Source organism: Typopeltis vanoorti, chromosome 17, assembly GCF_054136105.1.
Source record: "Typopeltis vanoorti isolate ZY-2024b chromosome 17, IOZ_Tvanoo_1.0, whole genome shotgun sequence".
Taxonomy (NCBI): Eukaryota; Metazoa; Arthropoda; class Arachnida; order Uropygi; family Thelyphonidae; genus Typopeltis; species Typopeltis vanoorti.
The window spans coordinates 50,598,356-50,614,092 of record NC_143565.1 but is presented as its reverse complement, the minus strand read 5'-3'; the positions used below and the strand labels follow the sequence as shown (position 1 = coordinate 50,614,092).

Below are 15,737 nucleotides of genomic sequence, written 5' to 3'. Positions count from 1 at the left end.
ATGCAAGAGTCTACAGAGGTCCTGAAATAGGCAGTGACTACTACTTATTAGTATTGGAAAAAATTCCATAAAATAAAAGTTGAAAAATGTAGAAAAAGTAGCAAGGAAATAAATGTTAAGATAAAGAACTACAAACTAAAGAAAGAAGAAACAGCCATTGAGTATAAAAGTAAAATAGAAGAGAAGATGAAAGAAGTAGAAAAAGAGATATATGACGACCAAGATGTAGAAAACCTATGGTACAGGTTCAAAACACTTCTTCTAGAAACAAGCAAAGAAATTTGTGGTGTATCATTAAATAATAAACAGAAGAAACATAAAACACCCTGGTGGACTGAAGAACTAAAAGAAGAAATTAAAAAGAAAAAGCAATTATGGAAGAGATATATAACTTCAAAGCTGCAGGTTGATAGAGAACTATACAACAACCAATGAAATAAAGTTAAAACCTTAGTGAAAGCAGAGAAAAGAAAATGCTGGGAAGACTTCGGACATACTTTAGAACAAAATTTTAAAGGAAACCAAAAACTCTTCTATAATGTTTTAAGAAGAATGAGGTCAGAGAAAGAATGCCCCATAAAGTTTATCAAAAATAAGGATGGAAAGTTACTCACAAATTCCGAAGACATCATGGAAAGATGGAAACAGTACTTTCAAGAATTATTGGAAGATGCAGGACATGGAAAAAATAGAACCCTAAGAGCAAGACACACAAGCAAAATAGAAGATCAGAGTGAAGAAATTCATGCAAATGAACTGTTAGCAGCAATAAATAAAATAAAACTGGGTAAATCAGCAGGCCATGACCAAATAACACCAGAAATGGTAAAGAATTTAGGAACGAAAGCCATAAAATTTCTTTTACACCTATTCAATGTTGTATGGAAAAAGAAAATTATTCCCAAAGACTGGGAAGTAGCTATAATAATCCCTATATTTAAGAAAGGAGACAACCGCAAATGCGAAAACCATAGAGGAATTTCGCTTTTAAGTGTTCCAGGAAAATTATATACCCGCATTTTAGAAGCGAGGCTTAGGAATCAAATATAGGACACGCTGGATGAAATGCAATATGGCTTTCGAAAAAATAGAAGCACACAGGATCTTATCTTCAGTCTTAGACAAATATCAGAGAAAACATTGGAATATGGAAAAGAACTACATTCATGTTTTATAGATTTTGAAAAGGCCTTTGACCGAGTTCCCAGACACTTAATATGGCAAACATTAAAGAAAAACAAGATACAAGATAACTTAATAGCAGCCATACAAAACCTCTACAAAAGTAATAGAAATTATGTAAGAACCTGTAATAATAGATCAAAAGAATTTGAAACAAATGTAGGAGTGAGGCAAGGCTGTATCCTCAGTCCTCTTCTCTTCATTGTAGTAATGGATGAAATTTTAAAGGCATGCCAAACAAAAACAAAAAAGTTCCACTTAGGATACAGGAAACTGAAACAAACTAGGATTTCACATATGGCTTTTGCAGATGATGTAGTGATTCTAGCAAATACAGCTGAAGATCTGCAGTACAATATCAACATTTGGCATGAAGAAACAAAGAAAAGGAATATGACCATAAATATAAATAAAACTAAAACAATGATCATATCTAAAAACCAACAAAAACACACAATAAAAATAGAGAATCACCAACTGGAACAAGTCCACTCCTTTAAATACTTGGGATCTTATATACAAGAAGATGGTAGACTAGACACAGAAATTAACAACAGGATAAGAGGGGGAACAAAGCTATTCTATGCAATGAAAGGCCCACTCCTAGATAAGAAAGAAGTCACCCAAAATACCAAAATGGCAGTGTACCGTTCAGTGTTTCTACCAACATTAACATACAGTTGTGAGTCTTGGTGTTTAACAACAGGAAACACAAATAAACTATAAACAATTGAAATGAAATATCTCAGGAAAGTGGCACAAAAAACAAGACTAGACCGAATAAGAAATCAAACCATAAGAGACAGCCTTCAAGTTGCACCTCTGAATCAATTCATAACACAAGCCCAAATGAGATGGTTTGGACATCTCAATCGAATGGAAGAAGGAAGAATAGCAAAAACTGTATACGAAAGCCAGAAAATAGGAAAAAGAAACATAGGCAGACCCAGGAAAGGTTGGCAAAAGGAAATTAAAGAAAAATTGGAAAAGAAGGGAATTAACTGGAAAGAAGCAAAACAACAAACCTTGGACAGGATGGCATGGAAATCTCTTTGGCAAAATCTCGACGCTAAAAAGCATAAGAGATCATAGACGAAGAAGAACTTGGAGGTCATGAGTAGTTGTGCATTCATATGTTACGAGTGATATTCCGCACTGTTTTTTGCTGTCAGTTTGGTTTAACACATGTTATGTAAAGGTTTGTGATATTTGACAGTAAACTGTATCTGAGAAATACCACGACCTCCGATGTCAGTATAGTATGGTTTAGTTGTTTATTTTATTCTTTGTTCAATAATTTTTAGATTGTAACTGAAAATAAATAAACCATCATGTATTACAATAGAGAGCCAAAGACTTATTTATCATACATGTCATCTAGGAGATGTGGTTTACATTTATGGAAAATACTAAGCAAAAGTGATCTGGAGCTTACTCCACCTTTACTACGGTTGCCCATAAGGTTGGTTATGCTTGCATCCGCCAAATCTTTTAGTTTCTATATATTCGGCACGAAACTCTTGTAGTTTCTATATTCGGCTATGAAATTCAATATCCACTTAATTTGTACCATCCTGTATTATATTTGCAGTGTTTTTTCTTTATGTTTTATTGCTTTTTTGCAGAGATCAGGAGAGTCATTTTGTTATCATAGAATTTATGCCGATAAGAAAAAAACTAAAACTGTTCAAATGACTCTTGATAACTTCTTTTGATAAAAAATTGCAGTAAATAATGTAGGTACAAGCATTTATTAAACATTCACTTTGCATTCATTTTTTATCTTTCCTAAAAGAGTACCATATAAAACGAATTATTAGTACAGTAATCGATCAGGGATGAATTGTACTTTTTACCATTGATTATTAGATTTGACTAACGCGATTTTGATATACACGGTAACATCAAGGGATTAATTAACCATGCTAATCGAGGAATACCTGTAGTTATGTACACATAACTAGATCAGTGCTTCTTTGAATTCTGACTAGCTCTGTAACATTGTCGGATGGACAGTACCAATGATATCAAATGACATGGTAAATGATCAAAAAACATTTAAGTCAGAATCCATATAATGAAATATTTTGGAAAAATACTTCTTTTTCAAACTTTCCAAGTTTTAATATTCACTATTCATAGTCAAATTCTGCATATTCCATCACTCACGTAGAAATCAGCAAATTACCACTACATATATATTTCATATTGCTATATCGTTAAGGTAACTTAACTAGTTACCTTGTGGTATGACTGACCACAATCTAACGAAAAACGCATGCATATTCTAACTCTCACTGGTCTTATTCCATTACTACATCAGTGATAATAAACAAAACAGATATTTGTAACGACCATTATTCCCCAATAGATGCGAAGAAAAATCCATTTACAACATAAAACAGAATTGTATTATGTAAATAAAAGTGAGATAAAACTGAACCTCCTCTCCTAATTTTAACTAAACTAAAAATTTTCACTCATGATGAGTGAGCAAATGGGCACAGTTTTCAAGCCTGTTCTAAACATGCTCTGGAAAGACTACTTTCTTTCACACTGGTGTCTTGTGCATTCCACTAAAATGGCAGTTTCTGCCAGGCCGCACCAACATGTTTGTCAATGACCATCATGCAGTTATCACAGTGAATTGCATACGAGCATGCTATCTCTCAATATCCTCTACCTGCTTTAAACAGAAAAACAGCACAAGTGACACATCATATCACTGATGAAGCAGTGGATTGCAGATAATAGGGATGTAACTAATATTAAACTAGCTGTTCAGTGTCAGTGTGTGTCATCTCAATGGCCCATCATGTTAATTACAATAGCCTATCATAATAAGTAACCTACCTTCATATAGATATAATTAATTGCTATGAGAGGACAGTGAATCTTATCTGCAGCCTACCAACTGTGTGTGTGTATGCAAGTTCCCTGGTTTTACATGGGAAAAAGAACTCATTTTCAAGAGGGAAAATCCTCCCATTTCTATGAGACTGCTAACTGAATTTTAGTTAAAAAGGTCTTACAGATAAAAATAAAAGTTTACTCACATCCTAGATAGGATTCAAAGCCAAATCTTTTTCTTAATCAACTAGTCTGAAATATATTTATGACAGCTTTTCATCTGGATATTTTCTATCATAGTGCATATCAGCTACTTCTTTTAATATTTTTTTCAAAATAACTGTTCCAAATTTGATGACAATTCAACAATGGATTATACATGTGTTCTGTAACCTCTCATGTGTGGAAGTGATTAAAAAAAAAAAAAAAGATAAAATTCCTTACCTTCCATCTTTATATCACTTTTGTGATTTATTGTATTAGTACTCTTTCTCCATTTCTAAACTTTCTTAGCAGTCTCCGAAACATTTCACCATCTTCATTAGCTACGTTTACAGATCCCCCCCCCTCTCCAACTGAAGCAAACTTTCTTTCATTAAATAGCCAAAGATTTCTATGATTTCTTCTTTCATGAGTTACTTTAACTAGGCTGTTAGCCACAAAGTTCTGATTTTTATATCCACAGATATTTGCTACATTTTCCTAACTGAGATTTTGCTGTTCAAGATCCAACATTGGTTCCTGTATTCAAATTCTTTCCTTTTTCCTGACATGTTCACACACAAACATGTCCATATGTATTGTATAATACTTAAAAAAAAAAACAAATTTTAAATTCTATACACTAAATGTCTTCAATATTAACATCTTTACATAAGAGAAATGCAAAATTAACATATCGCTATTCTATATAGAGTATCTCAAAATGCTTGTTACTATTAACTACCTTACCGGCCATTATGGATCAAATACGCATCCTCATACGCTTCGTATCATCATATATTTCAATGTAATATCAATGGTATTACAATTTTAATATGCACTTTGCATCCATGGAAACTTGGACGTATATATACGTCCTGGCCCGTAGCATGGTTAATCATATTGAACATTGCTTAACATGTTAAATGAGATTTGTATGTAAAGATTTTATATGTAAACTAGTGCCCAAAATTGTGGAAACGTTTTGGAAAAAGTGTATTTCTGAGGTTTGATGGCTCATAACACCCCTTTTTTTTGGAGTAATATCATAAAATTATATATCAATGGAAAGATAATTTAATCAAGAATGTAATGCAATAACTTTTATGAAGGATTTTTTATTAGAACAGCAGTTATAAAGAAGAAACACATAGAAAAAATGAGATATACAAAAATTCTCACAATGTGAGTTAATTACTTAGTTGGGTAACCTTTAGCGTTAATTACGGCCTTACAATGCCTTCCCATGGAGTGAACCATGTTTTTTAGTTCTGCAGCTGTTATAATGTGAAACCAAGATTGAATTATTACTTCTATTAATTGGGTTTTATTGCTGGGTTGCTTCTGACTAACAAGTTTCTTTAGTTGGCTCCATAGATTTTCAATTGGGTTAAGGTCTAAGCTATTCTCAGGCCATTCCAGCAGTGAAATATAATTATCCTGAAACCACTTTTTGCACATAGCAGCAACCTGACATGGAGCTGAATCCTGTTGAAATGTAAATGCTTCATTATCTTGGAAAAGATCATGTGCAGAAGGCTTCAGTTTGGGCTCAAGTATTTCATTTATGTATTTTGGGGCATTTATATTCCCATTAATCACACAAATTCTGCCCACACCTTTTGATGTCATACAACCCCAGATCATAACACTAACTGGGTGTTTCATGGTAGGTGTAATGCAATCAGGATGCAAATCTTCTTCGATTCTTCTCCTTATGTATTTTATGTCATCACTACCAAACAGATTTTGGTCTCATCACTCCAAATAACAATGTCCCATTGTTCCACTGTCCAGTTAACATGGGTTTTAGCCCAGTTTAATCTTTTCAACCTTTATTTGAGAGATAAAAATGGCTTTTATCGTGGAATTCTAGCATTTAGACCAAATTCCTGCAGTCTGCACCGAACAGTCCTTGCATTCAACTTCACATTGTATTGCACCATTTCATCTTGTATACACTCAGATGATTTTCTTCTGTCACTTAGGCACAGTCTCTCAATTCTTCTATCATCACTTGCTGTTGTGCACCTTTTCCTGCCTTTACCAGTCTGATTTTGTAGTGACTGAGTCTCCTTATACCTCTTCAAAAATTTAGAAATGCCACCTTCGGTTATGTTTCCACCAATTTTTCTTCTAATTTCTTCATAACTATAGCCTTGTTCACTTAATAGTACTATTTTACATCACTTTCTGGGTGACTAGTCAACTCTTTGCACTATTTCTTTAATTTTATTATGTTTTACAAGCTCACTAAATGAAAGAACACAAAAAAAAACCCAACCAACTTGATAGCAATCACATAATACACTGACAAATGTCCTCCTCTCAGCTCCAATACATGACATCAATAGCTAATCCTACTGTGACCATATTGGCTCATTGCCAAAACAAGATGACACCTGATTGGCTCTCTAAACACTCATGCTCATTGGCTACATTCAAATGAAGGAAAGCTACTTCATATCAACCTAAGCAAGTTGTGCTTCTTTTTTCTGGTTATTTGGCAATAACTTTTCATAGAATACAGATAATTGAACAAACTTTGTTGTATTACATTATTGATTAAATTATCTTTCCATTGATATATAATTTTATGGTATTACACCAAAAAAAAAGTGGTGTTATGAGCCATCAAACCTCAAAAATACACTTTTTCCAAAAGGTTTCCACAATTTTGGCCACTCGTGTATGATTGTTACCTTGTTTTCACTTTGGATTTTTTTCTTTTTTGCACTAAGTTCATTATTCTTCTCTTCACCTTCAACCAACTAAAATTGGAAACAAAAACATGAAACAAATACTATAAGATCAAACATAATCATATATATAAATACCTTATATTTAATAGAAACATACTATTATATAAGAAATAGCACATCCATACTCCTTGAAGTACATGTGGTTTCAATACTGTCATGATGAACCAATAGCTATGCTTCATTTCATAGACTACCTCAGTCGCTAATAATGTTAATACCCATTAACATAAATGTTATTTTATAATCAAAAGTTTATGACACTGTTTCAAGAACAATAATGTGGAATGTGTTTAAATAAAGGGGGGAAAAAGAAAATGAGGAGGAAAAAATCTGGCATTTCTCGATTCCATCTCCCTTGCAGTATTACAGTTGTGGTAATATTTACAGCTGCTCAAAATCTCATCCAGAAAACAAACAAGACCTTATTCTTGCTCTGAAGGAGTGGTCCGCTTTGCTTCAAGAACTCTTGAATCACTTGGTGCTAAGCAAGGTACATGTGTGAGAAGTGCATCGCAATTCCAGGTGGACATATTCCATACTGAAATGTCTCTCTGCATACTTTTCTGTAAGCAATGCACATTAATTCCTTAACTATATCCTTAGGAAATGTGTAACTTTTGCCAAAAACTTATTGCAATTTAACATGCACGAAATTTAGAAGACATTTTCTGTGTTAGTATGCCGACAATAAATTTATGTTCATATTTGGCTGTAGTCATGAAAATTTTTTCATAAACAGGTAAATATGTAATTCGTCCTTATACCAGCTTCAACTTGTAGTTGAAGCTGGTATAAGGACCTTCAACTTGTAGTTGAAGTATTCAATGAGAAGTTTATCAGTGTATTTCATCTTCATGAAGGCAACATTACGCAAAGCTAGAGTGTAGAGAGTATGAAGGAAGAGGGACTAATGTTGAATGAGCAGGAGGTATATGAGGAAATAAGTAAACCTGATGTTAACAATGCAATAGGAGTTGACTATACACTGTGGCATCTTGAAAGAATGCTCTAGGGATTAACAGCATCTTTGGTACACCTGTGGAATAATGAGTCTTGCAACAGGCAACGCCCAAAAGGAATGGAAGGTGGAAGAAACTGTTCCAATGCACATAAAGGGGGGGGGGGGTAAGATTGAGGCTATAAATTATAAGCCAATTTGTGTGTGGGAGGGGTTGTTGGATGAATTGTGTTAGAGAAATTGGTGGGGGGGGAGTCTAGGATTCAGAAATGGGTTGATAAGAGGAGTATTCTTTATGATTGTCAGCATGGGTTTGTTAGGGAGAGGTCATGCTTTAACAATCTGCTTACATATTACAAGGTGATAAAATTTACTGGATAAAGGAGCTACATATACATTGGTGTACTTGGGCAAGTGAGTGGAACTATCAGTTTAATGTTGCAAAGCACAAGGTCTTGAAAGTTGGTAGGCAAGGTTGGGATGCAGAATATACAATTAATGGGGAAATTCTGAACGAAGTGGAAGAGATGAGATCTGGGAGTGATGGTGGACAGTCTTGAAGTTTAAGGGTCACATTGCTAAAATTCTAAGAACATTCAACAGATTATGGCAATAATGAGGAGTACAGTGACATGCAGAAACAAAGTGCTTATGGTGCCCTTGTATAAGACTTTGATCAGGCCACATATGGACTACCATGCACAGATTTGGTTACCTGGTTTTCAAGGGGATGTATTGGAGAGTGTCTAGAGAATTAATGTTAGGTCTATGGAATGTCAGATATGAGGAGAGATTGAGGAATGAAACTTGCAGAGCCTTATAAATAGAAGCAGAGGGGGATATGAATGAGACATAAGTTGATGAGGGGTTGTTACCAGATTAATGCAAAGATTTTTCAGGGGAGAGGGAGGCAAGGGTAGAACAACGTGCCATCACTGAAAACTATATAAAGAGGTGAGCAAAGGGGCGAGAACTAGGCTCTTTGCATAGAGCACGACTGGTCAGTGGAATGCATTGACTGAAAGAGTGCAGAAACTGTGAATGGGTTTAATGCAGTTCAATGATATTTTTGCATGAGAGAGTATAGACCTCCCACAATGAGTTCTCTGATTCCATAGAGGTCAGATATTATTAATAATAATAATGTTCAGCATGTGTAGTTTGAGTTCTTTCGGTTTGGAACTGCCTTTGGAAGAAAGCTGGTGAGACATTTCTAGTGAAATGGAGGTGGAAGCCTTCATTCTGGCAAAAGTTATTTCAACAATTCAGAGTGAGAGTGAAAACAATAATCAAATCATAGAAAGGAAGAATAGAAATTACAGATGCCAGCCTACTTAGCAGCATCAGTCCACAGGAGGCTGAACACAGCATCCCAATAACCAAATCTAAGAATCCTGACTGACATCTATCTTATAAACTATTACTTCTTTCATCACATTTTTCCTTAATGAAATATATCACAGAAGCTTAAAAACAGACCAAAGCAAAATCAGTAGTTGAAATGTAGGGAGAAGGAAAGGGAAGGGAAACAAGAAATATAACCTGGTGATTCACTAAAGCCACCAGCTTAACATCTGGATTCCACAGCTCAGAATATTTCAACATTACCGAACTTTTTAATAATTATTTGATCTACTGCAGGACTCTGCACAGGCATCACACAGAACACTGCTACATAAACTGGAGTAAAATGGGATGGATATGAAAGTGGCTAATGTGGATAAGAAGGTGGCTGATGGATAGACATCAGAGTAATCTATTGAGAAGAAGAAGTATAGGAGAAGGCCTGTGACTTACAGTATGCTACAGGGCCTGTTTGTATGTGGTCCTGTTTGTATGCTTTTCTTGAGGCTTCCACACTCTGAAGATTAGTCACTCCAGCACACCATTCATCCATGGGCTACCACTTTTATAGTTTGCTTTATAGTCTGACCACTATTTATTCTGTACATTTATGATATAGAAAATTATCCAAGTGGAAATATTCAATTGTTTGCTGATGCAAAACAGAGTAGCACAATAGTTTATAAAGATAATGCAAAGATCATGCAAGATGATTTAAACAGACAGTATGGGAAAAGGAGAATGACAATCAGTTTACTGTAGCAAGGTTTAAGGTTACCCATTTTGTAGTAAAAAGATTATCAGCTGTGTATTACATTGATGGAACTTAGCTGCAAATATTTGAAGCTAGAGTTTGAGATTGCTGTTGGGCTATGTCAGAGGGTATACTTCAAAAGTGCTAAGATAGCTTGGGGTTACCCTGTTATGAAAGAACACTGACAAGCAGAGATAAAGAGGTAATACATCTTTATAAGGCCTTGATACAATACAACCCCATAGTCACTATTGTGTATTATGGTCACCCGGTTTGCTTGGGGATGAGAAAGAGATGGATAAGATCTAGAAACAAGTGAATAAGATGGCAGCAGGTCTAGAGAATTTTATGAAGATTTGTGGGCCACAGAAATTGACCAATTGGCAAAAAAAGGGAAGGTATGATAAGGCCATCCTGTCCTGTCAGTCTTCTCCCTCCAGGAGATTGACTACCATGTGTCTCCATCATGTCCTATTCTGCACCTCTCTGCTACATTCCTCATATGAGAGATAGGTCCATTCTTCTATATTTTTCATCCACACCAGTCTTTGTCTTCCTCTTTCCTCAACAGTTCCTTCGAGAAGTGTCCTTTGTAGGCAGTTATGTCTCAGAATATATCCAAAATATCTGACTTTTCTCTTTATAATTTCTTTCATCAGGCTCCTCTCTAGTACCTCTTCATTTGTCTTTTCATGATATTCTCATAATTCTTCGCAGCATCCATATTTCAAAGGCCTCCGGTTTTTTCTCACTCAGATTGTAGAGTGTCCATGTCTCTACTTCATATTATAATGTAGACCATATGTAGCATTTGGAGATTCTTAGTCTTGTTTTCAGATTTAATTCTCTAGATGTTAGTAGATTTTTCATACTGTTGAAAGTTGACCTTGCAATTTCAATCCTTTTTCTAATTTCATCTTCTGTCCTGCCATTCTCTGTGATCAAGTGTCCGAGGTACATATGTATTTTTATACCTGTTCTAATTTATTTCCTTTTATATTGATGCATATTTTTGGTATTTTCTTTTCTCTTGAAATTATCATGATTTTTGTCTTTTTAAAGTTGAAACTGAGGCCATACTGTTCGCTTGAGGGTTTCATCTATAAGGACATAAGTTACTTAAATCTTTTTACAGAACTGATAAAGAAATTTTTCAGTACATGACTAACAGAGGGAAAACTAGGAGTCATCTCTAGAAATTAAACAAGTGTGGTTAGCAGGGATGAGGACTAGATTTTTTTGCTAAGAGAGTGGTAGCAGAAAGGACAGTGGTAAATGAGTGGAATAGGTGGCCAGAGTCAAATTTGAGCACTCTGTCGGTGAATTAGCTCAAAGAAAGTATGAGAGATATTGTGTGAATATTGTTGTTTTAGTGCCTCCTTCAACAAATCTACAGACTCCATGAAGATGCTCATGTAATAAAAATGAGTAGAGTGCTTAACAAATCCTTTGATGCAAAGCAGCACAGTCATCTTCTCCTACTTCCTAATTCAACCTTTCCACAAAACAGGAATAGACCCTATGATACAAAAATATTCAAAACTTCCAAATACATAAAAATAACATTATTTGTTGACCAAGCTGTGAACAACATTAATTATATCTACTTTTGCTCATATATATGGATATAAAATGTCCACTGAGTCAACCACTAAAGCAGGGTTTCTCAAACCGTGTTCCGCGGAAGGTGAATAGGTGTTCCGCGAGGTTCTGAAATTTGTCATTTTAGTTTTCTAAGCATTTTTCATGAATAAATATTTTATAGTAAAAATATTCCGAGGAGGATAATATTCGTGAATATGTCGAAAAGCTCAGACCCAGAACACCTAATAACATCTATGTATCGTTAATTTTCACACATCGAAAGCCTTTCAGCATTTGGGAGAGGGAATGCTGCTGTTTATGAGAAGTCATAAAAATTGCCTGCAAGCCCATTACAACAATTGGTGTTACATCTTCTGTTCTCAAAACTGAAGGAAATGACATCTGTGTTGCAAATGTCAGTGACCAAGCAGCATATTTTTAAACATGGAAGTATTCATGAATTATTGTTAATTTTCACACATTGAAATCTTTCAACAATTGGGAAAGAGAATACCGCCGTTTATGACCGATCATAAAAATTGCCTGCAAGCCGATTACAACAATGGGCGGCGTGTTCTCAAAACTGAACGAAATAACATCTGCGTTGCAAATATCAGTGACAATCAGCAAATTTTTCCACTGAAATTGAAGATCAAGGTAGTCTGTATCCGGTTCTCAAATCTATTACTACTGAATACTTTCTTCGCAAGTTCATATTGCAGTGTGTAAGTGCTTGTTCTGAAACCGGAGTGCTATGATTTTTTTAAAAGTAATAGGAATACACAGTTAAAATCTGATATGAATAAGAGACAAGGCACTTTGTTTAATTTTGGTATTGAGAAATCTCTCACTGAAGGTGTTTGTGATGGAACAGATAGTGAGTCATCCACCTGAAGCCTACAAAGATCTCCAGGATGTACAAAAGGAGGGGAAAACTACCAGCACACAGGAGAAAAAGTCTGCATTCACTTGTAAGTACTTATATTATAAATATAATTCGTGATCAGAATGGAAAATTTAATGAAAATCAGCACAAATTATTTTAATGATGTTTGCCTGAATAAACTATGACATGCTACAACATTTCATTAGTCCAGTGATTGATAACTAATTTAAATGTAATTTATATTTGTCAACATGCCACACCGTATGAATAAGTGTACTAATTTATGATTATGCCATAATTAATTATTAATACTTATGTTAATGTATGAACTTTAAAAAAATTTGGAAAGGTATTTACGAGTAAATTTGTTGGGACCGGGCCCTCGTAAAAAAAAATCAGCTAACGCCTTTTTATTCCCGTATATAGGGAGTAGGCGAGGCGACTTTAAAAAAAAAAAAAAGAATTCTTCTTACTCTTTTAACTAATTTTATAATTAATATCCGATTTATTTCGAACTGTTTAATTTTTGTTACTGAACATTTTATCAAATCATTCTTATTACAATTGCTTTTACATTATTTGACACGGTTTAGTACTTTTCTTACAAGTATTGTTACAATTCATATTTACTTTTGTGTGTTGCAGTCTTTTTTCACTATTTTGCATTATTCATTTACTTTTATATTATTCGACATTTCTTATTTATAATCTTATTGTTTTTCATACTAAAGTTACCTTTGCAACAAAATTCTATTTGTTTTTATTATAGCTCTGACAAATATTGGAATTTGAATATTATTGAAAAAATACCCATGGATTCTTGTTTAAAGACAGAAACTTTAACACAAGGAGGAGCAAGTACTTCTGCTGACACATCTACTCATATGGTTGGAGAAGATATGGAATTGCAAACTGTGGTTTCTTCAAAAGCTAATATTAAAGAACAAGAGTTGTCTAAGAACAGACCAAAACGGAAGTACCATGAACGTTATTTAAATTATGGATTTACGTGTATTGGCAATACACATGCTCCTGATGTTTTATGTAATAAAATACTAGTAAACAGTTCTTTAGCTCCAGCTAAATTTCGTAGGCACTTCGAAATGAAACACATTGATTACAAAGGAAAATATATACATTTTTTTAAGAGATGACGTGACTCGCTAGAAAAATCTAAACTTCAAATGGCTACAATTGCTACAACTGAAAATGCAACAAAGGCGTCTTTTTGCGTGAGTTATCGCATTGCACTTCATGGTGAAGCTCATACAGTTGGTGAGACACTCATTAAGCCTTGTGTGAAAGACATTGTATCATGCATGTTAAATGAGCAGGTTGCTAAAAAAATAGATGCAGAACAATTATCAAATGATACTGTTTCATGCTGCATCAAAGATCTTTCTGCTGACATAGAAAAAGAGCTAATTCATCAACTTAGACTGCAGTGAATATTCATTGCAAATGGATGAATCTACAGATGTCGCAGGACTCACTGTATTACTAGTGTTTGCTCATTACATATTTGATAAAAGTATTGAAAAAGATTTACTCATGTTCGAATATCATCAAGAAAAAACTACCGGAGAAGATATATTCAACTGTATTAATAATTATATTGCAAAACAGGAAATCGGTTGGGAGAAATATTGATATCTGTACAGATGGTGCTCAAGCAATGGTAGGAAAGAGGAAGGGAGTTGTAACACGTATCCTGCAAGTAGCTACAAGAGCCACCAAAAAGCATTGTGTTTTGCATAGACAAGCACTATTAACAAAAAGAATTCGTAGATATTTAAAAACTATTTTGGATGAAGCCGAAAAAATGCTTAACTATGTAAAATCTCGACCACTTCAATCCAGATTATTTAAAATTTTGTGTGATGAAATGGGTAGTGCACATGACGCACTTTTATTACATATCGAAGTGAGATGGGTCATATAATTTAGGACAAAATTTTATTGAATTATTAAGAAATTCTTCATGGTTGATGAGTCTTGTGTATCTGGCAGATATTTTTACAAAGTGCAATGAAATTAACTTATCATTACAAGGAAAGAATATTACAATTTTTAATACAAGAGATAAAATTGCATCTTTTGATAGGAAGTTGCAATTCTGGATTTCTCCAGTTGAACAGAAAAATTTTGATTGTTTTCCCACCTTGCATGAATTTTTGACTGAAATAAATTCTAAAGTAAATGAAGAAGTATCTAACGTAATTTTAGAACACTTGCATGACTTGCAATCAACCCTTTTGCAATATTTTCCAAAATCCAGTGAGGACAATTCCTGGGTTCTGAATCCATTTACAGTGACAGCTAAGCCAGAAGGCTTCAGCACAAGTGACTATGAAAATCTAATCGATTTAATTAGTGACTCTGATTTAAAACAAAAATACAAGGAACTGCCAATAAACGATTTCTGGACAAGTGTGTCAAAACTAGCTATTTTTGTTTTACTTCCTTTTACAACGACATATTTATGCGAGGCAGGATTTTCATATTATGCTGCAACCAAATCAAAGTCCAGGAGCAGATTCGACACTACACCAAATATGAGAATTCAACTTTCTAATATTGTGCCTGATATCAAAAGAATTTGTAATTCAAAGACCCAAAAACATCGGAGTCATTAAGAACTTAATTTGCAATATACTTTTACTATTTTTATGTGTTTTGTTTTTACTAATTAACATTTGACAATAAATGATTGTTTATTCTTAACGCTTAGATTTACTCATTTATTTTATTTATGTTTACCTAACCTACAAAACCAGCACACAGGAGAAAAAGTCTGCATTCACTAAATTTTTGGTGATCAGAATGGGATATGTCAATGAAAATCAGCACAAATTAATTTAATGTTGGTTTAATTGATGTTTAATTAATTAATAAGTAATTATCAATGATTAATTAACAATAAAATAAACTAAATTACCAATTAATTATTAATTAATACATTACAAACTAATCAAGGTGTTCCGTGAACATTTCAGGATTTGTGAAGTGTTCCGTCGTAGAAAAAGTTTGAGAAATCCTGCACTAAAGTATCATGCATTTTTGTACTTAGTAATATAAGTGAAAAAAAATTTTAATGATCATAGCAAGTGACTTGAAATTAATATCAGGAAATAAAGAAAACAGTCCCATAATATTGAAAAATATTTTTGGTATAGGTGTATGTACTCAAGAAAATAGATGATAAAAAAGAATATG

At 33.9% G+C, this 15,737-nt stretch overlaps 1 protein-coding gene across 1 annotated transcript in view; it reads right to left on the bottom strand.

Moving 5' to 3' along the window:
* Positions 1-15,737, bottom strand: part of NO66 (Bifunctional lysine-specific demethylase and histidyl-hydroxylase NO66) — a 295,812-nt gene that overhangs the window by 269,968 nt on the left and 10,107 nt on the right. The window contains exon 2 of the mRNA XM_090407239.1: positions 6,936-7,004. Coding sequence (XP_090263365.1) covers positions 6,936-7,004 — 69 coding nt within the window. The remainder of the gene's footprint in view (positions 1-6,935; positions 7,005-15,737) is intronic.